Source organism: Oncorhynchus clarkii, chromosome 20, assembly GCF_045791955.1.
Source record: "Oncorhynchus clarkii lewisi isolate Uvic-CL-2024 chromosome 20, UVic_Ocla_1.0, whole genome shotgun sequence".
Taxonomy (NCBI): Eukaryota; Metazoa; Chordata; class Actinopteri; order Salmoniformes; family Salmonidae; genus Oncorhynchus; species Oncorhynchus clarkii.
Window position 1 is genome coordinate 9,350,575 of NC_092166.1, and position 27,163 is coordinate 9,377,737.

At 39.4% G+C, this 27,163-nt stretch overlaps 1 protein-coding gene across 1 annotated transcript; it reads left to right on the forward strand.

The window, feature by feature from the left end:
• The first annotated feature begins 16,823 nt into the window (after positions 1-16,823).
• LOC139376745 (GTPase IMAP family member 8-like) lies at positions 16,824-25,449 on the forward strand. Its single transcript, XM_071119641.1, has 6 exons — positions 16,824-16,873; positions 17,067-17,765; positions 17,906-17,959; positions 19,117-20,343; positions 20,492-21,585; positions 25,363-25,449. Coding segments are annotated over exons 1-6 (3,162 nt in total). The 5' UTR covers positions 16,824-16,872.
• Positions 25,450-27,163: the final 1,714 nt, after the last annotated feature.

The following is a 27,163-nucleotide window of genomic DNA, read 5'->3' on the forward strand; positions in this document are numbered from 1 at the left end:
CTGTCATATTATAATAGAGACAGTAGATCCAGCTGGTCTGTCAAAATATAATAAAGACAGTAGATATAGCTGGTCTGTCATAATATAATAGAGACAGTAGATCTAGCTGGTCTGTCATAATATAATAAAGACAGATCTACCTGTTGTGTCATAATATAATAGAGACAGTAGATCTAGCTGGTCTGTCATATTATAGTAGAACTAGCTGGTCTGTCATAATATAATAGAGACAGTAGATGTAGCTGGTCTGTCAAAATATAATAGAGAAAGTAGATCTAGCTGATCTGTCATAATATAATAGAGACAGTAGATGTAGCTGGTGTGTCATAATTTAATAGAGACAGTAGATTTAGCTGGTCTGTCATAATATAATAGAGACAGTAGAAATAGCTGGTCTGTCATAATATATTAGAGACAGTAGATCTAGCTGGTCTGTAAAGAATATAATAGAGACAGTAGATCTAGCTGGTCTGTCATATTTTAATAGTCAGTAGATCTACCTGGTCAGTAATGATATAGTAGATCTAGCTGGTCTGTCATAATATAAATGAGACAGTAGATCTAGCTGTTCTGCCATAACATAACAGAGATAATAGATCTGGCTGGTCTGTCATAAAATAGTAGAGACCGTAGATCTAGCTAGTATTTCATAATATAGTAGAGACAGTAGATCTAGCTAGTCTGCCATAATATAATAGAGACAGTAGATCTAGCTGGTCTGTCATAATATAAATGAGACAGTAGATCTAGCAGGTCTATCATAATATATCAGAGACGGTAGAAGTTGATGGTCTGTCATAATTAAATAGAGACAATAGATCTAGTTGGTCTTTCAAAATATACTAGAGACAGTAGATATATCTGGTCTGTCATAATAAAATAGAGACAGTAGATCTAGCTGGTCTGTCATAATATAATAAAGACAGTAGATATAGCTGGTCCTTCATAATATAATAGAGACAGTAGATCTAGCTGGTCTGTAAAAATATAATATTGACAGTAGATCTAGCAGGTCTTTCATAATATATTAGAGATTCCATATGTAGCTGGTCTGTCATTATAGAGTAGAAAAAGTTGATCTAGCTTGTCTGTCATAATATACGAGAGACAGTAAATCTACCTGGTCTGTCATAATATACTAGAGACAGTAGATCTAGCCTGTCTGTCATAATATAGTAGAGACAGTAGATCTAGCTGGTCTGTCATATTATAATAGAGACAGTAGATCTAGCTGGTCTGTCATAATATAATATTGACAGTAGATCTAGCAGGTCTTTCATAATATATTAGAGATTCCATATGTAGCTGGTCTGTCATTATAGAGTAGAAAAAGTTGATATAGCTTGTCTGTGTTAATATACGAGAGACAGTAAATCTAGCTGGTCTGTCATAATATCCTGTCTCAGCCTCCAGTATTTATGCTGCAGTAGTTTATGTGTCGGGGGGCTAGGGTCAGTTTGTTATATCTGGAGTACTTCTCCTGTCCTATTCGGTGTCCTGTGTGAATCTAAGTGTGCGTTCTCTAATTCTCTCCTTCTCTCTTTCTCTCTCTCGGAGGACCTGAGCCCTAGGACCATGCCCCAGGACTACCTGACATGATGACTCCTTGCTGTCCCCAGTCCACCTGGCTGTGCTGCTGCTCCAGTTTCAACTGTTCTGCCTTATTATTATTCGACCATGCTGGTCATTTATGAACATTTGAACATCTTGGCCATGTTCTGTTATAATCTCCACCCGGCACAGCCAGAAGAGGACTGGCCATCCCACATATGCTCTCTCTAATTCTCTCTTTCTTTCTCTCTCTCGGAGGACCTGAGCCCTAGGACCATGCCCCAGGAATACCTGACTGTGCTGCTGCTCCAGTTTCAACTATTCTGCCTTATTATTATTCGACCATGTTGGTCATTTATGAACATTTGAACATCTTGACCATGTTTTGTTATAATCTCCACCCGGCACAGCCAGAAGAGGACTGGCCACCCCACATAGCCTGGTTCCTCTCTAGGTTTCTTCCTAGGTTTTGGCCTTTCTAGGGAGTTTTTCCTAGCCACCGTGCTTCTACACCTGCATTGCTTGCTGTTTGGGGTTTTAGGCTGGGTTTCTGTACAGCACTTTGAGATATCAGCTGATGTACGAAGGGCTATATAAATAAATTTGATTTGATTTGATTTGACAGTAGATCTAGCTGGTCTGTCATAATATAATAGAGACAGTAGATCTAGCTGGTCTGCCATAATATAATTGAGATTGTAGATCTAGCTGGTATGTCACAATATATTAGCTGGTCTGTGATAATATACTAGAGACAGTAGATCATAAATATAATAGAGGCATTAAATATAGCTGGTGTGTCGTAATATAACAGTAGAGTAGATCTAGCTGGTCTGTCATAATATAATATTGACAGTAGATCTAGGTCTGTCATAATATAATAGTCTGCTGGTCTGTCATAAATAGAGATAATAGAGACAGTAGATCTAGCTGGTATGTCACAATATATTAGAGTATCCAGATGTAGCTGGTCTGTCATTATATAGTTCAAAAAGTTGATCTTGCTTGTCTGTCATAATATACGTGAGACAGTAGATCTAGCTAGTCTGTGATAATATACTAGAGACAGTAGATCTAGCTGGTCTGTCATAATATAATAGAGGCATTAAATATAGCTGGTGTGTCGTAATATAACAGTGAGAGTAGATGTAGCTGGTCTGTCATATTATAATAGAGACAGTAGATCTAGCTGGTCTGTCATAATATAATATTGACAGTAGATCTAGCTGGTCTGTCATAATATAATAGAGACAGTAGATCTAGCTGGTCTGTCATATTATAATAGAGACAGTAGATCTAGCTGGTCTGTCATAATATAATATTGACAGTAGATCTAGCAGGTCTTTCATAATATATTAGAGATTCCAGATGTAGCTGGTCTGTCATTATAGAGTAGAAAAAGTTGATCTAGCTTGTCTGTCATAATATACGAGAGACAGTAAATCTACCTGGTCTGTCATAATATACTAGAGACAGTAGATCTAGCCTGTCTGTCATAATATAGTAGAGACAGTAGATCTAGCTGGTCTGTCATATTATAATAGAGATAGTAGATCTAGCTGGTCTGTCATAATATAATATTGACAGTAGATCTAGCAAGTCTTTCATAATATATTAGAGATTCCAGATGTAGCTGGTCTGTCATTATAGAGTAGAAAAAGTTGATCTAGCTTGTCTGTCATAATATACGAGAGACAGTAAATCTACCTGGTCTGTCATAATATAATAGAGACATTAAATATAGCTGGTCTTTCGAAATATAATAAAGGTAGTTCAAGCTGGTCTGTCATAATATAATATTGACAGTAGATATAGCTGGTGTGCAGTAATATAATAGTGAGAGTAGATGTAGCTGGTCTGTCATAAAATAGTAGAGACAGTAGATGTAGCTGGTCTGTCATAATATAATAGAGACAGTATATCTAGCTGGTCTGCCTTTTTATAATAGAGACAGTAGATCTAGCTGGTCTGTCATAATTTAATAGAGACAGTAGATCAGGCTGGTCTGTCATAATATAATTAAGACAGATCTAGCAGGTCTGTTATAATATATTAGAGAATCTAGAAATAGCTGGTCTGTCATAATATAATAGAGACAGTAGACCTATCTTGACTGTTGTAATTTAATAGAGACAATAGATATAGCTGGTCTTTCGTAATATAAATGAGACAGTAGATCTAGCTGTTCTGCCATAACATAACAGGGATAATAGATCTAGCTGGTCTGTCATAAAATAGTAGAGACAGTAGATCTAGCTAGTATTTCATAATATAGTAGAGTCAGTAGATCTAGCGAGTCTGCCATAATATAATAGAGACAGTAGATATAGTTGGTCTGTCATAATATAAATGAGACAGTAGATCTAGCAGGTCTATCGTAATATATTAGAGACGGGGTATGTTTTTGGTCTGTCATAAAAAAATAGAGACAATAGATCTAGTTGGTCTTTCAAAATATACTAGAGACAGTAGATATAGCTGGTATGTCATAATATAAAAGAGGCAGTACATCTAGCTGGTCTGTCATAATATAATAGAGACAGTAGATATAGCTGGTCTGTCATAATATAAATGAGACAGTAGATCTAGCTGGTCTGTCAGAATAAAATAGAGACAGTAGATGTAGCTGGTTTGTCATAATATAAATGAGACAGTAGATCTAGCTGGTCTGTCATAATATAATAGAGACAGTAGATCTAACTAGTCTGTCATAATATAATAGAGACAGTAGATATAGCTGGTCTGTCATAATATAAATGAGACAGTAGATCTAGCTGGTCTGTCATAATATAATATTGACAGTAGATCTAGCAAGTCTTTCATAATATATTAGAGATTCCAGATGTAACTGGTCTGTCATTGTAGAGTAGAAAAAGTTGATCTAGCTTGTGTGTCATAATATACGAGAGACAGTAAATCTAGCTGGTCTGTCATAATATACTAGAGACAGTAGATCTAGCTGGTCTGTCATAATATACAGTGCCTTGCGAAAGTATTCGGCCCCCTTGAACTTTGCGACCTTTTGCCACATTTCAGGCTTCAAACATAAAGATATAAAACTGTAAAACTTTGTGAAGAATCAACAACAAGTGGGACACAATCATGAAGTGGAACTACATTTATTGGATATTTCAAACTTTTTTAACAAATCAAAAACTGAAAACTTGGGCGTGCAAAATTATTCAGCCCCTTTACTTTCAGTGCAGCAAACTCTCTCCAGAAGTTCAGTGAGGATCTCTGAATGATCCAATGTTGACCTAAATGACTAATGATGATAAATACAATCCACCTGTGTGTAATCAAGTCTCCGTATAAATGCACCTGCACTGTGATAGTCTCAGAGGTCCGTTAAAAGCGCAGAGAGCATCATGAAGAACAAGGAACACACCAGGCAGGTCCGAGATACTGTTGTGAATAAGTTTAAAGCCGGATTTGGATACAAAAAGACTTCCCAAGCTTTTAACATCCCAAGGAGCACTGTGCAAGCGATAATATTGAAATGGAAGGAGTATCAGACCACTGCAAATCTACCAAGACCTGGCCGTCCCTCTAAACTTTCAGCTCATACAAGGAGAAGACTGATCAGAGATGCAGCCAAGAGGCCCATGATCACTCTGGATGAACTGCGGAGATCTACAGCTGAGGTGGGAGACTCTGTCCATAGGACAACAATCAGTCGTATATTGCACAAATCTGGCCTTTATGGAAGAGTGGCAAGAAGAAAGCCATTTCTTAAAGATATCCATAAAAAGAGTTGTTTAAAGTTTTCCACAAGCCACCTGGGAGACACACCAAACATGTGGAAGAAGGTGCTCTGGTCAGATGAAACCAAAATTGAACTTTTTGGCAACAATGCAAAACGTTATGTTTGGCGTAAAAGCAACACAGCTGAACACACCATCCCCACTGTCAAACATGGTGGTGGCAGCATCATGGCTTGGGCCTGCTTTTCTTCAGCAGGGACAGGGAAGATGGTTAAAATTGATGGGAAGATGGATGGAGCCAAATACAGGACCATTCTGGAAGAAAACCTGATGGAGTCTGCAAAAGACCTGAGACTGGGACGGAGATTTGTCTTCCAACAAGACAATGATCCAAAACATAAAGCAAAATCTACAATGGAATGGTTCAAAAATAAACATATCCAGGTGTTAGAATGGCCAAGTCAAAGTCCAGACCTGAATCCAATCGAGAATCTGTGGAAAGAACTGAAAACTGCTGTTCACAAATGCTCTCCATCCAACCTCACTGAGCTCGAGCTGTTTTGCAAGGAGGAATGGGAAAAAATGTCAGTCTCTCGATGTGCAAAACTGATAGAGACATACCCCAAGCGACTTACAGCTGTAATCGCAGCAAAAGGTGGCGCTACAAAGTATTAACTTAAGGGGGCTGAATAATTTTGCACACCCAATTTTTCAGTTTTTGATTTGTTAAAAAAGTTTGAAATATCCAATAAATGTCGTTCCACTTCATGATTGTGTCCCACTTGTTGTTGATTCTTCACAAAAAAAATACAGTTTTATATCTTTATGTTTGAAGCCTGAAATGTGGCAAAAGGTCACAAAGTTCAAGGGGGCGGAATACTTCCGCAAGGCACTGTAAGAGAGGCAGTAGATCTAGCTGGTCTGTCATAATATAATAGAGACATTAAATATAGCTGGTCTTTCAAAATATAATAAAGACAGTAGTTCAAGCTGGTCTGTCATAATATAATATTGACAGTAGATATAGCTGGTGTGTCGTAATATAATAGTGAGAGTAGATGTAGCTGGTCTGTCATAAAATGGTAGTGACAGTAGATGTAGCTGGTCTGTCATAAAATAGTAGAGACAGTAGATGTAGCTGGTCTGTCATAAAATAGTAGAGACAGTAGATCAGGCTGGTCTGTCATAATATAATTAAGACAGATCTAGCAGGTCTGTTATACTATATTAGAGAATCTAGAAATAGCTGGTCTGTCATAATATAATAGAGACAGTAGACCTATCTTGACTGTTGTAATTTAATAGAGACAATAGATATAGCGGGTCTTTTGTAATATAAATGAGACGGTAGATCTAGCTGTTCTGCCATAACATAACAGAGATAATAGATCTAGCTGGTCTGTCATCAAGTAAAAGAGACAGTAGATCTAGTTGGTCTTTCAAAATATACTAGAGACAGTAGATCTAGCTGGTCTGTCATAATATAATAGAGACAGTAGATCTAGCTGGTCTGCCATAATATAATAGAGACAGTAGATCTAGCTGGTCTGTCATAATATAATAGAGACAGTAGATATAGCTGGTCTGCCATAATATAATAGAGACAGTAGATCTAGCTGGTCTGTCATAATATAATAGAGACAGTAGATCTAGCTGGTCTGCCATAATATAATAGAGACAGTAGATCTAGCTGGTATTTCATAATATAAAAGAGGCAGTAGATCTAGCTGGTCTGCCATAATATAATAGAGACAGTAGATGTAGCTGGTTTTCGATATATAATAAAGACAGGAGATGTAGCTTGTCTGTCATAATACGATAGAGAAAATAGACATAGTTGGTCTGTCATAAAATAGTAGAGGCAGTAGATCTAGTTGGTCTGTCATAATTTTGTAGAGACAGTATATCTAGCTGGAGTGCCGTAATATAATATAGCTTGATATAGCTGGTCTGTCATAATATATTAGTGACTGTAGGTGTAGCTGGTCTGTCACAATATAGAAGAGACAGTAGATCAAGCTGGTCTGTCATAATATACTAGAGACAGGAAATGTAGCTGGTCTTTCATAATATAATTGGATACAGTAGGTCAAGCTGGTCTTTCATAACATAATAGAGACTGTAGATCTATCTGGTCTGTTGTAATTTAATAGAGACAGTCGATGTAGCTGGTCTTTCGATATATAATAAAGACAGTAGATCTAGCAGGTCTGTCATAATATATTAGAGACAGTAGATCTAGTATCTAGTAGATCTAGCTGGTCTGGTCAGGTCTTTCGTAATATAAATGAGACAGTAGATCTAGCTGTTCTGCCATAATATAATAGAGATAATAGATCTAGCTGGTCTGTCATAATATAATAGAGACAATAGATATAGCTGGTCTGTCGTAATATAATAAATACAGTAGATGTAGCTGGTCTGTCATAATATTATAGAGATAATATATCTAGCTGGTCTGTCATAATATAGTAGAGGCAGTAGATCTAGCTGGTCTGTCATAATATAATAGAGATAATTGATCTAGCTGGTCTGTCATAATATAATATATACAGTAGGTCTATCTGGTCTTCATAATATACTGGAGGCAGAATATCTAGCTGGTCTTTTGTAATATAATTGAGACAGTAGATCTAGCTGGTCTGCCATAATATAATTGAGACAGTTTATCTAGCTGGTCTGTCATAATATAATTGAGACTGTCATCTGAGCAAGTCTGTCGTAATTTAAAAGACAGTAGATCTAGCTGGTCTGTCAGAAAAGAATTGAGACAGTAGATCTAGCAGGTCTGCCATGATATAATAGAGACAGTAGATATAGCTGGTCTGCCATGATATAATAGAGACAGTAGATCTAGCTTGTCTGTCATAATATAATAGATACAGTAGATATAGCTGGGCTGTCATAGGATAATAGAGACAGAATATCTAGCTGGTCTGTCATAGGATAATAGAGACAGTAGATCTAGCTGGTCTGCCATGATATAATAGAGACAGTAGATATAGCTGGTCTGTCATAGGATAATAGAGACAGAATATCTAGCTGGTGTGCACTGAAAAAAGACTAGCAAAACCAATTAGGCTGCTTCCCCTCTTCACTGCTGCAGTGAACGTTTATGATTTTGAAAAGCACTAGCAATAATATGGGAAAATCTCCACAGGACCTTCCTACATTGTAATTGTGTTTGCTAGCCTGCTGTTAGCCACCACACACAACCCTTCTTCAACCCATGGCCTAACTCTAAACCCTTCTACAATACACAGCCTAATGAACAACCCTCTTACAACCCATGGCCTAACGAACAACCCTTTTTCAACCCACAGCCTAATGAACAACCCTTCCACAACTCACAGCCTAATGAACAACCCTTCTACAACCCATGGCCTAATGAACAACCCTTCCTCAATCCATGGCCTAACTCTTAAACCTTCCACAATCCACAACCTAATGACCAACCCTTCTACAACCCATGGCCTAATGAACAACCCTTCTTCAACCCATGGCCTAACTCTAAACCCTTCTACAACCCACAGCCTAATGAACCCTTCTACAACCCACAGCCTAATGAACAACCCTTCTACAACCCATGGCCTAATGAACAACCCTTCTTCAACCCATGGCCTAACTCTAAAACCTTCTACAACCCACAGCCGAATGAACCCTTCTACAACCCACAGCCTAATGAACAACCCTTCTACAACCCATGGCCTAATGAACAACCCTTCCACAACCCATGGCCTAATGCACAATTTATCTACAACCCACAACCTAACTCACAACCCTTCTTCAACCCATGGCCTAACTCTAAACCCGTCTACAACCCACAGCCTAATGAACAACCCTTTGTCAACCCACGGCCTAACACACAACCCTTCTTCAACCCACAGCCTAATGAACAACCCTTCTACAACCCATGGCCTAATGCACAATTTATCTACAACCCACGGGCTAACTCACAACCCTTCCTCAACCCATGGCCTAACTCTAAACCCTTCTACAATACACAGCCTAATGAACAACCCTTCGTCAACCCACAGCCTAATGAACAACCCTTCGTCAACCCACGGCCTAATGAACAACCCTTCGTCAACCCACGGCCTAATGAACAACCCTTCGTCAACCCACAGCCTAATGAACAACCCTTCTTCAACCCACAGCCTAATGAACAATCCTTCGTCAACCCACGGCCTAATGAACAACCCTTCGTCAACCCACGGCCTAATGAACAACCCTTCGTCAACCCACAGCCTAATGAACAACCCTTCGTCAACCCACAGCCTAATGAACAACCCTTCGTCAACCCACGGCCTAATGAACAACCCTTCATCAATCACATGACTTCTTCTATACTTTCTCCTCTCTCTCCTATTCTCGTTAACAGTGCCCCTGTGTGTAACAACCTCCCCTGGCTCTTTCATATGTAACTATGGCTACTATATCCATATCATTCTCAATGTATAATGTATATCCATAACATTCAACTTTTATCATTGAAATACTGTAGCAGATGGTTTGGTTAGTATCAGTACTGCCTTCCTGCAATCTGTAGGCTACTGTCAGTCCCGAACTAGAAATGCCTTGTGTTTTCTGGATCAGTGGTATTGACAGTGTTCCTGGAGTAGGTGGTGTTGTGGTGTGGGTTCTCGGGTCCACCAGGGTAGGGATGGACCATTTTATAACAACACTACATAGAGGTATATCCAACATGCAGTATTCCACAAGATATCTAGATGTATTGTTTTGTTAAATACATATTGTGTTTGGCTGGTGTAAGGCTAATCAGAAGTATCGTCTGCCAACTGTGTGTCACTGGGGTCATATCTCTTTATATGGTGTACATGGACACACACCTGCACGAAAACACACGCGCACACACTGGTTATTGTTACAGCTCTAGCAAAACTAAGACTAAGCCCAATTTAACTCAATTTCAATCATCTCAAAAAATAAAAAAACACACAGAATGATCTAGGCAACATTAGCTACATTGCTCTGTCTCTGGTGTGATGTCACAAAGGAATGCACTCTAGAGTTTTCCTCACTGTTCTACTTCTTCTCTGGCAGTGGAATTCCTAAGTGGCAACACACACCCTGCCAGATAGCTGTATTTCCAGCTTCAAGCATTTCCCATTATACTGTATTTTAAGACGACGAATTCATTACCAGCCAAAAATTACTACAAATTACAACAACCATGATGATTAATTACAAATGTTTTTCATTGTGAGCTGCTGCTAGAAACGTATCATAATAATATCGTAATAACATAATTCAGAGCAATTAGTCTTCACAGAAGCGTGAAATTGATTCCAAATATTCTCTGCTCTATTCATAGTATTTTATCTCTGTTCCTCAAAATAAAATATTGTTCTTTCAACTTTTTGGCTGATTCGGTGAAATGCAGACACCAATATATTGAATTTGGTAGATGACTAAACTGGTTGGTGTCTGAGGCAATGTAAGCATTCTTTAAGAGGCAATAGTCACAACATTTTACTCCAAAATGTAAATGACCCCATTTAAAAAAAGATTTAAAAACATAGTTGTTTTCCAGATAAAGCCACAGAAAGGCATGGCTTATTATACAAGAGGTATCCCCTTTTATGCAAGAAACATGCCACTCAAAACTTTCACACCCAGGTTTCTCTGGTTACTGGTGCCACCTTGTGGAGGAAGCTTTTCATTGTGAAGGTGAGTTTACAGTCTTCATATACTGTACCTGGAGACATTTTGGTATTCTGTCTTTACAGTTTTGTTTTGCCTAGCCTGATCTACCTGACCAACTCAAATCACTTCAGAGTAACATCAAACCAAGTAATTTAGTGTATTACTTTGATGTGGGATTGGAGATGTACAGTATCTGCCCAATATCAATCAAATATAACATTTATTTGAATTATATGTCAAAAAACGATTTGAGTTTTACCATTTTTTGTATTTAGTTTAACAATGCTTGCCAAAAGACTCCACTGGAAAGTAGCAGAATGTTTGGTATGTGATTTATTTGTAAAGATATTTAATGGCTAAGTGAGCTGGTTTTAATTCAATGAGATGACTTGTTAATGGCTAAATGAGCTGGGTTTAATTCACTGAAATGACTTGGGCATGCAAGTTAAAGTATGCCAGGTGAAGAACATTCAGTCTTATTGTTATTCTGATTACAAATGCTCAAGTTAGTGGGTTGCAAACAAATTCAACATGTAGATTTCAGTCTCTCCACAACTCCCTTCAACAGGTAGGAACAGGTTTTTACTGCAACTTTCACTTTCATTTATCTGCCCAGTACAGACATTTGAAGGATGAGATGGCGGACGCTGCATCATTCAGAGACAAAGGTAAGAGCAGTAAAAACCTTAAAAATATATATTTTGGCCTGATGTTCATCAATGCTTGTAATGTATCATTCATAGTGTTGGCCTATATGTCTAACTCAATATGCCAAACAGGCAAATATATATATTTCTGGGGATCATCTTGGGTAACTGGTCTTCGTCGAGTATGGTCTACCTCAATCTCTATGCTTCAGTGCTCTACCTTTGGAAAAAACATTTACAGGAACTATCTGAAACAAGGGGTTCTGGAGAAGGCCTTCACCAGGCAGGCACCATAATATTGTTATCCTGTTTATATTTATAAAAATGTAACACCTAAAAAAAAATATATTTAGGTTTGAAAATGACTTTCAACATTCTACTATTAAGCAACAATGGAATTTGACGTCAGTCGATGAACCAGTAATGCCTCAAAGGCCATAGAAATAACTGGGAAAATATTGATATATACATAAAAACTAAAGAATCTATACCCCATTACCTAATACCAGAATTATGATGCACCTGCCTATTCATTCATAGAAATATACATATTTTAATGTCTCTGAGTATCCACGCGTGATAATGATCAATAGCCATGACTTGCACTTTACATTTGCAACATAGTTAGGAGTTAAATTGGCGACTAAATTGACTTAATGATAATCCCTGTTTAAAGATTCATCATTATCTAATTTACTGGAGTCGTAATGTAGCTAGCTATTGATTATTTGTTTACTAAAATGACTGTAGCATTTTTGTGTTTTCAACATATCCAGGTGCCGACCACACTATAATACAGTAACCGCAGCCTTGGTAGTTGACTGGCTGCAGTGTTGGATGTTCCAGAGCCTGTCATAGAAGGGTCTGGAATGTGGAAGAGGCTCACAAGCTGCGCCCTGCCCATAAGATCAGGGTGGCGTTTCCATTTCATTCAGCTTGGCAGAGATCCTGTATGCGACATAGATATGCATCCAGTCATTACACTAGCTGTCTAACCAGTTTAGCAAGGACTTTGTTAACTTTTGCCTTGTTCAGACTAGCAGTTTGAAGTGACCCAAATATTTGTTTACCTGATTTCAAAACATCTATGAATGTGATACAAATTCAACCTTTTCCACATGGATATTCTGTAAGACTTATGTGAAGACTAATTAGATGATGATCAAATCGCATTCTGTCTCTTATCAATACTTTTTTTTTAACCTTTTATGCAAGAGAGAAAGATACAAGACAGTTGTTGAGACAACTAGCTTGATTAAGTCTCCTCCATGTATATCTTACTAGATCAGGGATTTTTAGTCTCCAAATATCCACTATTTATCATGTGTCCATAATATTTGTGATTTCCTTAAGAGCACGGTGAGAGTTTGTAGAGTGATTTCCTTTACAGTCCATTGAGGTACTTCATTAACACAGTGTCATAGTCTCCCACCATAATGATTTGATCGTTTGTTGCCTGTAAGTTCACTTTCATATTCAACAGGATCCACCTTCCTTGCAAATTATTCTTGACTATTTGCACATTCAAATCAACATTTTTGTTAATTAATATCATCACACCTTTTGAGTTCCATTGTCCATGACAGAAAATTATTTCATCACCCTATTCCTTTTTCCACGCAAGTTAATCTAAGGATGTACAGCGAGTTTCCTGTAAACATTATATGTTATATTCATTTTCTTTAATACACTTAAAGACTGATCTTATGCTTTTTTGTAACAATCTCCTGAACCGTTACAATTTATAACTGGCTATCTATTCTTACTATAACTAGATAGTATTCTCAGTCTAAATTGACCACGATTAGGTCTCCCGAGTGGCGCAGCGGTCTAAGGCACTGCATCGCAGTGCTAGAGGCGCCACTACAGATCTGGGATCGATCCTGACCTGTGTCACAGTCAGCCGCGACCTAGAGACCCATGAGGCGGTGCACAATTGGCCCAGCGTCGTCCGGGTTAGGGGATGGTTTGGCCGGCAGGGATGTCCTTGTCCCATGCGCTTTAGCGCCTCCTTGTGGTGGGCCGGGAGCATGCACGCTGTCTTCGGCCTCTAACTGTACGGTGTTTCCTCCGACACATTGGTGCAGCTGGCTTCAGGGTTAAGTGAGCAGTGTGTCAAGAAGCAGTGCGGCTTGGCGGGGTCGTGTTTCAGAGGATGCATTGCTCTCGACGGTCCCCAGTCCGGAGCCTCCAGCGACGGTCCCCAGTCCAGGGTCTTCAGCGACGGTCCCCAGTCCGGGGCCTCCAGCGATGGTCCCCAGTCCAGGGTCTTCAGCGACGATCCCCAGTCCGGGGCCTCCAGCGACGGTCCCCAGTCCGGGGCCTCCAGCGACGATCTCCAGTCCAGGGCCTCTGGCGATGATCCACGGTCCGGTTCCACAGAAACGGAGGGATCAGTTTAAGGAGGGGGGGCTGCGTCCAGAACCGGAGCCGCCACCGAGGGTAGATGCCCACCCGGACCCTCCCCTATAGGTTCAGGTTTGCGGTCGGTAGTCCGCACCTTTGGGGGGGGGGGGGGGGGGGGGGGGCTGTCAAGCCCAACCTTGGATATCATTTTTTTCTATATATTTTGGTTAGGTCAGGGTGTGACTAGGATGGGTACTCTAGTTTTTGTATGTCTAGGGGGTTTGTATGTTTATGTTGGTCTGATATGGTTCCCAATCAGAGACAGCTGTTTATCGTTGTCTCTGATTGGGGATCATACTTAGGTAGCCATTTTCCTCATTTGTGTTGTGGGATCTTGTCTATGTATAGTTGCCCTAGTGCACATCAGTAGCTTCACGTTTCGTTTGGTTGTTGTTTTGTTCAGTGAGTTTCGATTTATTAAAATTATGTTGAACTCTACTCACGCTGCACCTTGGTCCGATCCTTACAACGAACGTGACAGAAACACAGGCTTCCAGGGAGGGTAATTTTGGGGCTTCACCATGTTTCATTGAAATGTACAGCTGTGTATCGTCCTTATAGCAGTGAAAGTTAACATTATGTTTCTGAATGACATCACCAAGAGCTAAAATGGAATCTTGAGGAACACCAAAACTTACAATTGATATGTCAGAGGACAAACCATCCACAGAGACGAACTGATATCTTTCTGACAGATGAGATCTAAACCAGGCCATAACTTATCCGAGTAGACAAATTAGGGTTTCCAGTCTCTCCAAAAGAATGTGGGGATCGATGTTGTCAATAGCTGCAGGACAGATGCCAAACCTTGGTCTGACGGCATTAAAAGGCAATTTACCACCTTCATGAGTGCAGTCTCAGTGCTATGATGGGCTATCAACAGCTTTTCCAAACCATTTTGAGAGGATTGGGATATTCGATATAGGCCGATAGGTTTTTACATTTTCTGGGACAAAGTTTGGCTTTTTCAAGAGACATTTGGTACTCACCCGGTTTGGTACACATCCGGTGGATAGGGAGCCGTTTATTATGTTCAACATAGGAGGGCCAAGCACAGGAAGCATCTCTTTCAGTAGTTTAGTTGGAATAGGCTCCAGTATGCAGCTTGAAGGTTTAGAGGCTTTGACTATTTTCATGATTGTTGTGTTGAGATGGGATTTAAAAACTTGAGTGTCTCCTTTGATCCTAGGTCCTGGCAGTGTTGTGCAGACTCAGGCACACTTAGCTTTGGAGAAATACGCCGATTCAAAGAGGGGTTCGTAATTTGCTTTCTAGTGATCATAATCTTTTCGTCAAAGAAGTTGATTAATTCATCACTGCTGAAGTGGTGAAAGCCATCTTCTCTTGAGGAATGCTACTTTTTAGTTAGCTTTGTGACAGTACCAAAAATATATTTGGGATTTTTCTTATTTTACTCAATTAGTTTGAAAAAATAGGATGATTGAGCAGCACAGTAATTTCTTTCCAAGCTAGTCGTAAGACTTGGTGGAGAGCCATTTCCGTTCCAATTTTCTGGAAGCTTGATTCAGGTCTCGGATATTTTCTGTATACCAGGGAGCTAGTTTCTTGTGACAAATGTTTTTTTGTTTTTAAGGGTGCGACTGCATCTTGGGTATTACACAAGATTAAATTTAGTTCCTCAGTTAGGTGGTTAACCGATTTTTGTACTCCGACGTCCTACATAGAAGATCATAAAGAAGTATTGCATTGTGATAATTTCTGATAACTGTCAGACAGATGTGGGAATTGTAATATGGTACATTTATCAAGACTCGCTAAACTGCCCCCTTCAAACGGGAAGGCATGTCCCCGTGCGTGGGCTAGTCAGTCCCCTCACATGTCCGGGCTGTGCGCTCCGATGACCTTACAGCTGTCATTCCACTTCTGACACCAATGTAGCAAACAACAGGGAGGGGAAGGAAGTGAACCTGGGTCACTGGCGTAAAAGGCCAACACTCAATGCATTGCACCTATAGGGTTAGTCCACTTGGTGGGAATAGTAAACTGTAAAAACTGTTTTCAGAGGATTGTGGGTAATATATATATTTTACATTACAATAATTTTACACAATGTTGTATGCATGTTTGAAGAAACAAAAGCACATTTGTATATTAGTATCAAACAGTTTGTTGTGCTATGAGGTGTAATGGATCATGATGAATAGATATCAAAACCGCTGGGAAAGATTAAGTAGATCTAATGTAGATTAACAGTTCTGGATTTGATACAATTAAGTTGGATCTTAGCCATTGTTTTATGCTGGACTTAATATTTTAGTGTTTGAGAAACATTAAAAGTAAAGTATATTATACATAAAAATACATCATCTTGAGTATTCCCAAAAAGCTGATGCAAATAGTTGCAATTTGATTTTGAAGTGGAACCAGCACAATATTTTATTTATTATTTGATCAATTGTTCACAATAACGTTGATATGACATTAAATTAGCTTACCGAAAACCAACATAGCTACTCAACAAAAAAATGATTTCAGAAGAAAGTAGCAGGAGCACTTCAATTATTCTACAAGAACCACAGGTGCTCTTAAAAGGGAATCAGGTTGTCAGACCTGACGGTGTATATTAATAACGTTTTAGCCTATACATTAGTGGGTTTTTAATTTTCAAAGTCTCACGAGTGCCTGGACTTTGACTTTGTTTTATGCCACTTAGCACCTATTTGTGGTTAAAATTGTTCCTATTTGCTTTTCAAAAAATGATTTCAGTTTGTCTTAAAATCGCTCATGTAATACTGCCCTGCATCACACACATTCAACACAAGCAACAATCAACATTAACATCTTTACAAAATACTGATGCTTGTTAATTGGATGTGTTTTCAGTCTCGAATCCAAAGGCCCTGAGACGCAACAGTGTGGAACTATTGCCCCCAAAGAGTGAGTGATCAATAAAATATCAAACATATTTTTTTTCTGTCTAGATTGAAGAGTTGTGCATTTATGTTGTTCTGTTGAAATATGGTGCATAATGTTCTGAAAGAAAAGCAAACCAAAATGTTAGTGTCAATATTTTCAACAATGTTTTCCAGCAGACATTTTAAATAAGGTTGTGGTGGTGTTTATGTTACAGTGTCTGAAAGTCCTACAGAGCTAAGGATTGTGCTGCTCGGCAAGAATGGCTCTAAGAAGAGTGCTGTCGGGAACTTCATCCTGGAAAGAGGGGCATTTGACCCCAACTATGTACACAACCACTGTGAGAGAGCCAGGGGTCAGGTGGAGGGAAAACACATAGCTGTGATCAACACTCCAGACCTGTTTGACCCTCACATCTCACTTGACAAACTCTCAGAGGAACTGCGTTGGTGTGTCACTCTGTCTGACCCGGGACCTCATGTGTTCCTGTTGGTGCTGCAGCCTGAGGAGTTCACACAGGAAGAGGGAGACAGAATCAGGAAGATCCTAGACACCCTCAGTGACCGATCCTTTGACTACTCAATGGTACTGACAACTCATGAAGACAAGAGGGGACACATGGATGAGGATCACCCTCTGAATCAGATGGTCAGAGCCTGTAGAGGGAGGCAGCACCTCAGTGACCGCACTCAACTTATAGCAGATGTTGACAAGATTGTAAAGGAGAATGGAGGAGGCTATCTCACCTGTGATGTATTTGAAGATACAAGTGACATGGTACAAGGGAAAGAGGAAATCCACAGTAAAAAATCTGATTGGATCCTAAAATCTTCCTCTGAGGAAGAACTTGGAAAGGATGTTTTGGAACAAGGCGAATCAGCACAATTGAACAAATGGGAGAACATTAGAGAAATTGGTAAGTATACAGAGAGCACAAAACTTATTGTGAAATGAACATTGAATACCACTGACAATGAACTTTTGTTTCATTTTTACTGGTTTAAATGGACTGCAAAGAGGAAGTCACTGAAATTAATAGTGTCAACTTTTTTTCAGGATTGGTATCACTTAAGCAAGAAAGACAGAAGCCATCAAGCAGTCATGAAAAATGTGGGTAAAATTCAGTAGTTATACACCCCATTGCAACTATTTGTTATTTAAGAGGGAGGACTACGGCTCAGAAGGATTTGTCATTAGGACACATTTTCAGTATTGTTGTTTCTGTTTTCAAAATGTCTATCCTGATAGGCAAATATGGTACAAAAGTTGTGTAGGTAGACGTGACCAAAATATATATATACGTTTTATTTTTCACTTAAGTCCATTTCAATATTCTGCCGACCTCCATTCCCAATGTGTTTGTATCTCTGAGGTCCTACTGTACTTTATAGTCTAGTACCATGCTCATGTCATTGTTTTGTTTTAACACTTTTAACGATTAGAATGAGATATGAGTTCGCAGCTCATAAACCAACAGTATCTATCAATTTGAGGTCATTGCGCCCTCTGGTGGATACAAAGACAAATACGGATCAACATTTAGAGATTATTTTTGAGGTGCTGCTTAGTGCAGCGATGTGCTGTGTAGATCTCCCCCCCCCCCCCCCCCCCCCTTTATCAATATATTTGTCTCTATTTACTCTCAAATTAGAAAATGCTAATTACCATCAATGTAGATATCATGCAAAACTACAAATCCCTACAAGCTCCTGAATGTCATAGCTTACAACTTTGCTAACAGGTCATTTTAAAACTTGCACAAGACAGTTCACAGAATTGTCCATTTAAAGAAATGTTGCCAATTTATTCATTACTACATGTAGATAACATTAGATAGTTAATCCAGAGATTCTTACCTAAGCCTACACGAAACACAGCCCTTATTTTAAGTGATTCTAAAATCCCCTATTGGAAAAATAAACGGTGGAAAAACGATAGGTACCATTTCCCTGTATGACCTCTAGGTTTAATGGGTATTATGACACCTCCACTGTGGGGCTCTATGGTGGCCATTAATAATGGTGCTTTGGCGTACAATGTGAGGGATACCAGGGAAATAACTGTGCAAAATAAAATGCTGGAATTGAACTCACACAATATTATTGACTACTACTGTCAAGCATTTTGAAAACAAGCATTGGGAGAAAAACATTATTAATTTTGTAACAGGGACAATCCTCCAGTGTGAAAATTTGGTAAACAGGTCAACTACATTATGTTTTATATGCATATCCTTATATTAATCAATGTGTACATGTGTTTTACAGTGTCTTCACTCAGGATTCTGCTTCTGGGGAAGAATGATGACAAGAAGAGTACAGTGGGTAACATGATCCTACAGAAAGAGGCTTTTAGGCCTGCTCCTTTCTTCAACTATAAACAGCAATGTGAGTCAGCCAGTGGGAAGGTGAATGGCAAGTCTGTTACTGTTGTAAAGACTCCAGACTTCTTTGCTCCACATCTGACTGTGCGGTCCCTGATGCAGGAGATGGAGAAATGTAAGTCTCTCTCTGCTCCTGGGCCTCATGGGGTCCTGCTGGTGTTGAAGCCTGAGAAGTTCACAGAGGAGAACAGAAACACATTCAAGTTGATCCTGAGCATATTTGGTAAAGAGGCCTTCAAGCACACAATGGTGATCATTACTCATGAGGAAGTCACAGGAAATCCTCATCTGAGTCAAATGATCGACGAATGTGGAGGAAGGCATCATGAAATGTACAAACAAGGAAGTGACCACAAAAAGTTAACTGAAAAGATAGAAAAGATGGTAGAGGAGAATGAATGGAGATACCTCACCTCCAATGAAGAGACGACACATGATACCATGACACCAAAGGCTCAGAGACTGAACGTGGTGCTGTGTGGCAGAAGAGGAGCTGGGAAGACTCCTACAGCTAATGTCATACTGGGTCAGACAGAGTCCAGCCCAAAGTCCAGTTCCTCCTCAGTGTGTGTGAAGAGAGAAGGAGAGGTGTGTGGTCGGCCGGTCACCCTCATCGAGCTGCCTGCTCTGTATGGAACACATCTCACTCAGGAGGAAGTGATGCGTGAGACGTTCCACTGTGTCTCTCTCTGTGACTCTGGAGTCCATGCTTTCCTCCTGGTCGTACCTTTGGGTCCAATTACTGATGAAGACAAAGGAGAGCTGGAGACCATCCAGAAGATTCTCAGCTCACGAGTCAATGACTTTGTCATGGTCCTGTTTAGACAGGATAACATTCCAGTTGATAAAACTGCAGTTGACTTTGTGGAACAAAATGCAGACACAAAGCAACTGATCAAGATATGCAGAGGGCGGTATAACTTCTTTGATGCTTTGAAGATTGAGAACGCTAAGCAGACAACAGAACTTGTAACAGAAATAGTCAAAATGATGGATCAGAACAGAACCTGCTACACTCTGTACATGTACATGGAGGCTAAACACCAATCAGAATTGGACCAAAACAGAAGAATCATGGATTTAGAGGAGAGAATCAGGAACATGTCACAAGGTGAGTTTGTTGAACACAGGGAGGAACAAATACTGGGGGGTGATTGGGAAAGCAATGATTTAACACTATGAACCTTCTGTGTTGATTTCAATATCAGTTCATGCAGTAATTCACATTAATTTATTATAATTTGTTGTTTAATTTGTAGGTGCTGAAATGGAGTGTTCCAGCACAGAGTGCATACGGGTGGTGCTGATTGGGAAAACTGGCAATGGGAAGAGCGCCTCTGCAAACACTATCCTGGGCAGAGATGAATTTGAGTCTGAATCCAGCCCTGATTCTGTGACAACAGTTTGCAAGAAGGCAGTCGGCAGAGTTGATGGAAGAACAGTTTCTGTGGTGGACACACCTGGCCTTTTTGACACAACATTGTCTAATAAAGATGTTCAGCAAGAGATAGTGAAATGTGTTTCCCTGTCAGCTCCTGGACCCCATGTGTTTATCATAGTGTTGAGTATCGGGAGAATCACGAAAGAGGAGCTGGACACTTTGGACCTCATAGAGACAACCTTTGGTCCACGGGCAGGAATGTTCTGCTTAGTTCTGTTTACTAGAGGAGATGACTTGGGAAAGAAATCAATTCAAGATTACATTGGGAAAAATTCCAAACTGAAAAAACTGATCAGAGATTGTGGAGACAGATTCCACGTCTTCAACAACAGAGTTGAAGATGACCGTACACAGGTCACTGAACTTCTTAAGAAGATTAACAAAATGGTGTCCATGAACAAGGGCAGTTTCTACACCAGTGAGATGTTCCAGGAGGCAGAGACCGCCATTAAACAAAAACAGGAAGCAATACTGAAGGAGAGAGAGATGGAGATAAAGGCTGACATGGAGAAACTGAAGGTCAGACATGAAACAGACATGGAAAAGATGAAGTCAAAGTTGGAAGAGGAGAGATTGAAAGTTCAGGAGGAAAGACAGCTGAGAGAAAAACTGATGAGAGAGAGAGAGGAAGCTATTAGAAAAGAACATGAAGACAAGGAGAAAGCAGAGACGGAAGAAAGAGAGTTGGAGGACAAAAAAAGGAAAGAAGATGAAAAGTTGAAAAGAGAAATATGGGACACAGAAAAAGAAAAGATGGAAAAAGAGATAAAAACTCAGGAAATAAAGTTGGAGAAACAAAAAAGAGAAAAGGAAGAAGAACACAACATGAGGATTGAACAACAGAGAAAGGAAGAGAAAGACAAAGAAGAACGGCTTATAAATCAAGAAATTATGTTTGAAAAATTAAAAAAGGCAGAAATGGAAAGGAGAGCAACAGAAGAGGATGAGAGAAGAAAGAATGAAGAGAAAGAAAGACGAGAGTGGCAAAGAAAAATAAAGGAAGCAGAGAAAAGTCAAACAGAAAACATTCAGACAAAAAAAAGGGAATGGGAGGAACAATTACAAACAGTAATAAACAGACAACAGCATAGAGAAATGTTGTGGGGACAGAATGAGTTACAAACTCTTGTAGAACAAGAGGAAAAACAGAGGAGATTGAGAGAGGAGTTTGAAAGAGAGAGGGAACGAGATAGAATAAATATGAAGGAATTAGAAGATCAGAGGAGAGAAAACGAGCAGAAAGAAAGAGACCGAATAGAAAAAGACTTTGAAGAAAAGAGGAGAGAGTTGACAGACAAAATGACAACGCAACGAGAGCAGTGGGAGAAAGAACGTAGAGAGGAACAGGAAAGAAGATTTCAAGAGGATGTAAATAGAGGAGTGGAGGAGAGACTAAGACTAAAGCAACTGCAGAAACATTTTGAACAAGAACGTGAGAATGAGAACATCAGGAAAGAGAAGGAAGATGAAGCCAGGAGAGAACAAGAAGAGAAGAAATGGAAGGAAATGGGGGCAGAGCATGAAAGGAAAACAAAGGAAAGTATGGGTAAATATGAACAAGAGGCCAGAACACAAGCAGAGGAGTTGAATAACTTTAAAGAGAAATGTGAAAAAAGGCAAAATAAATTGTTGGAACAACTTGAAGATGAGAAGATACTACTGCAAAATCACAAAGTGGAGTATGACCGATTAAACGATCTATATAGTCATAATAAAGACGAATGGACAAACAAAATGCAGGAGTTGAAGGAAAAGCATGAGGTAGAGATACATTCTTTGAAGGAAGCAGCCAGATGTGTTGTACAGTGAGGAATCTTGATCCCCATGTGAATTGGACTGGTATAACCAATGAACATCGTAATGTAGTTATTCCAGAATTTCAGTTATATTTTAAACAGACTGCAATGATGTGAACAGCATTGTGAACCAAAGATATTGGTTCCCAATGCTGAGCACATGTTCAGAAAACAATGTCATTCTTACTTTGAGGTACTGTCACTTCATTTTGATAGCTGGTTTGCCTCTTAGGGCCACTGTTTTTTTAAACCTTTATTTAACTAGGCAAGTCAGTTAAGAACACATTCTTATTTTCAATGATGACCAAGGAACAGTGGGTTAACTGCCTTTTTCAGGGGCAGGCCACAGATTTTTACCTCGTCAGCTCAGTGATTCGCTCTAGCAACCTTTCGATTACTAGTCCAACGCTCTAACCACTAGGCTACCCTGCCGCCCCACTAAGGTACAAGAATGTAATGGTGCGCACTATTTAGTTATATTTTAAACAGACTGTAGTGATGTGAACAGCATTGTGAACCAAAGATAGTTGTTTCCCAATGCTGAGCACATGTACAGAAAACAATGTAATTTTTACTTTGAGGCACTGTAACTTAATTTTGAAAGCCGGTTTGCCTCTTAGGGCCACTGTTTTGAAGCCCTACTAAGGTACAACATGTAATAGTGCACGCTATTTACTGTTAAATGACGATGATAACACAAATGCACCATATATAAACTACTCCACTTATGTCAAAGATGAGACATGGAAAATAAAATGTGAGATTATGCCCTCTGATAATACATAATGATAGAAAAATGTATATTTCCCTTAAAATAGGGTTTGTACATCAAATGTAAATACAAACCGGACAGTAATGATGAGAAGGAGGAGGAGGATGATGACAATGGTGATGATGATTGTTGATGGTTTAAACGCTGAGATAATTCTTAGTACAAAACTATCTTTGTTCCCCATTCTTTTAACAGTCCGTTGAAAATCAAAACATATCTAAACAGTTACATACTGTACTATACAGACAGAGAACTACTATAGGCACAGAATGTTCACTTGTTCTAGCCCAAAGTAATTGCCTTCCAGGCCTGTATTAGCAACTGCTGTGTGACTTGTATTTGTTGATTTCATACTTGTCATTTGTATGTGTTACTGTGCTTTATATATATCACGATTTCTGTTTTTGTTGTTCAAACAACAAAATAATAAAATGTCAAAAGAGACACATCAACAAATCTGTTAATTGTCCATTTTATTTCTATCACTTCATAGATGTTTCCATTGTCTTGTTATTATGAGGCTGAGTTGGGGTCTTGGGTGAGGTCCACCAATAGAGATTTTCCATTGTCTTGTTATTATGAGGCTGAGTTGGGGTCTTGGGTGAGGTCCACCAATAGAGATTTTCCATTGTCTTGTTATTATGAGGCTGAGTTGGGGTCTTGGGTGAGGTCCACCAATAGAGATTTTCCATTGTCTTGTTATTATGAGGCTGAGTTGGGGTCTTGGGTGAGGTCCACCAATAGAGATTTTCCTTAGTTCACCCAAAGTAAGAACTGCATTCCAAATTTTGGTTTTGTTGAACCTTTTTCACATTTCATGTCCAAATCATCTTCAAGTAACTCCATTGAGCTACACAATCAATTACAGACACTTTGGGATGAGTTGGACATGCAATGGGAAAAATGCTAATTGAGGATTTTGACTTGCATTGGTTTTTTTTGTGTGTTTTTTTTCACCTTTATTTAACCAGGTAGGCTAGCTGAGAACAAGTTTTCATTTGCAACTGCGACCTGGCCAAGATAAAGCAAAGCAGTGTGAACAGACAACACAGAGTTACACATGGAGTAAACAATTAACAAGTCAATAACACAGCAGAAAAAAAGAGAGTCTATATACATTGTGTGCAAAAGGCATGAGGAGGTAGGCGAATAGTTACAATATTGCAGATTAACACTGGAGTGATAAATGATCAGATGGTCATGTACAGGTAGAGATATTGGTGTGCAAGAGAGCAGAAAAGTAAAATAAAAACAGTATGGGGATGAGGTAGGTAAAAATGGGTGGGCTATTTACCAATGGACTATGTACAGCTGCAGCGATCGGTTAGCTGCTCAGATAGCAGATGTTTGAAGTTGGTGAGGGAGATAAAAGTCTCCAACTTCAGCGATTTTTGCAATTTGTTCCAGTCACAGGCAGCAGAGAACTGGAACAAAAGGCGGCCAAATGAGGTGTTGGCTTTAGGGGTGATCAGTGAGATACACCCATGCTGGAGCGCGTGCTACTGGTGGGTGTTGCCATCGTGACCAGTGAACTGAGATAAGGCGGAGCTTTACCTAGCATGGACTTGTAGATGACCTGGAGCCAGTGGGTCTGGCGACGAATATGTAAAGAGGGCCAGCCGACTAGAGCATACAGGTCGCAGTGGTGGGTGGTATAAGGTGCTTTAGTAACAAAACGGATGGCACTGTGATAAACTGCATCCAGTTTTCTGAGTAGAGTGTTGGAAGCTATTTTGTAGATGACATCGCCAAAGTCGAGGATCGGTAGGATAGTCAGTTTTACTAGTTTGTGGACCAAAATGGTAAAAGGTTATATTAACCTTTTATGGATGTATTTGTATTGGCGTTTTAAATATAAACTTATGACTTTCAGTAACGTGCAGGCGTCACACAGACGTTAGTAAGGCGTTGGAATGATGACGTCAGTCAGACGTTCAATGGTAGGTGACAGCCACATGGTGGTACTGTTGCCTAGGTTTAACACGAAGACGTCATAAAGACATTAGTAAGGCGTTGGTATCAAGTCATCAAGTCATGTCAGTCAGACGTTCAATGGTAGGTGACAGCCACACGGTGGTATGGTTGTCTAGGCTTAATTCTGGCACTTATCACCCCCCATAGCCACTGGCTCAATCTCCCAACGGCCAGGCCACCAGCCCATCAAGATCCCCCCACAGTTTACCCAAGAGATGCCTCCCCACCATCTGAGACCCCCCCTCACAGTCCCAATATTTTTTTGAATCATAATACAAATAACATAAACAAAAGAGAGACAAAGGAAAACAGAAAATAACAACGCAGAAAACAAAAGACATCAAGGACAACAAAAAGCATAACAGCAAGACCAACTGAATACGTTTTAGTTCACTGTTTACGTGTGTGTGTGTGTGTGTGTGTGTGTGTGTGTGTGTGTGTGTGTGTGTGTGTGTGTGTGTGTGTGTGTGTGTGTGTGTGTGTGTCTGTGTATGTGTGTGTGTGTGTATGTGTGTGTGTATGTGCACGTTTGAATGAGAGTGTGCATATGCATGTGTACAAGGGTGCAAATTCCTGCGCTGCATCAGCCACAGGCAAACAGGCATTAGCAACGCTGCCCCTCAGTGTCATTCAAATGTACTTTTTGTTTTGTTTTATTTAGACTTAAAAGTTGTTGTTTTTTATCTTTGACTGTCATTTTATCCCCAGCCCAGCAACTCCCCTCCCCTTTGTCTCCAATTCCACATCCCAATCCTCAGCTTCCCTCAGCCCATCTTCAGCCCATCCTCAGCTTCCCTCAGCCAATCCTCAGCTTCCCTCAGCCCATCCCACCCATCTCTGCTGGCCACCCTCTTTGGATTTCTACGCACCATATATTTTTCAACTATGCTGTGTTTAACACACAATTTTAATCTATGTAATCGAATAGAATCCACAGATTGCGAGTTGAAGATGAATACTTGTCCTAAGAGTATTAGTAATAAATAAATGGTCTATTGATTCAACAAAATCTGCGATGATGTATGCACCAAATATTCAACATTTTGTTTGTGGCAAGAATTCTATACAATAATTTTAGCTGAAAAGCACAAAGTCATGAATTTGTTATAGTTTTATATATCAACTCATAAACCCTGTACCATGGAATTGGTACATAAAAAATCTCTTCACAACTATTTTGCAATCTGTATGGCACAGCTGTCAACATCCTGGTCCTCAAATGAAACTGGTATACTTTCCTATTTATGCTATTTTTATTCCTACTCCAGTTTTGATCCTTTATATTGGGCAGACAGACCAGTTCCCCTACCTCCTCCCGCTGCCAGCTGCCTCCATTTTTGGGTAATGATGTAATTGTTTGTAATCTTGGATTGAGCAGACCTTCCCATACAATTATGATAACTTCATGAAAGACCTAACTCTACAATTTGAATTTACAATATCATTTAAAAGCGAAATACCCTTTTCAAACATATTTTCCATAAATGCAGGTATTTTATAAACCAGCACATTTGAGTTCAGCTATGATATTTGTTGTAATATCTGTTCTGTCTTTTCAGGGGGATGAAATTAAAATTGCAGCCAGCTCTGCAATGCTTGATTGAAAAAGAGAGATACTTTGAAAAAAGTTTCATTTTCAATTAATCGAAAATGAAACATGGCAATCTGCACAAAGGCAAAAAGGACATTTTAGGGTTCAAGTAAAACTTTCGTATAAGTGAAGCTTTTACAGAGAGTTTAGTGCTTTTATATGTAATAATCTTCAACACCCAATTCATATTTATTATATAGATAGGTACAGTTTATTTTGTCTGGTTCAGCATCCCAGATAAAATATGTTTTGCTCATATGATTTGTAAAACAAATCATCAGCCATAAGTAAGTGAGTAAACTGAGATATGACTAAGGAACAAAATCCAGGCATTTACAAATAAAATCCAGTCCTTTT

Excerpts from the sequence above, each read along its gene's own strand:
- LOC139376745 (XM_071119641.1), top strand. Across the intron at positions 17,766-17,905 it reads GGAGAACATTAGAGAAATTG|GATTGGTATCACTTAAGCAA; the intron begins GTAAGTATACAG and ends ACTTTTTTTCAG. Across the intron at positions 17,960-19,116 it reads ATCAAGCAGTCATGAAAAAT|TGTCTTCACTCAGGATTCTG; the intron begins GTGGGTAAAATT and ends TGTGTTTTACAG.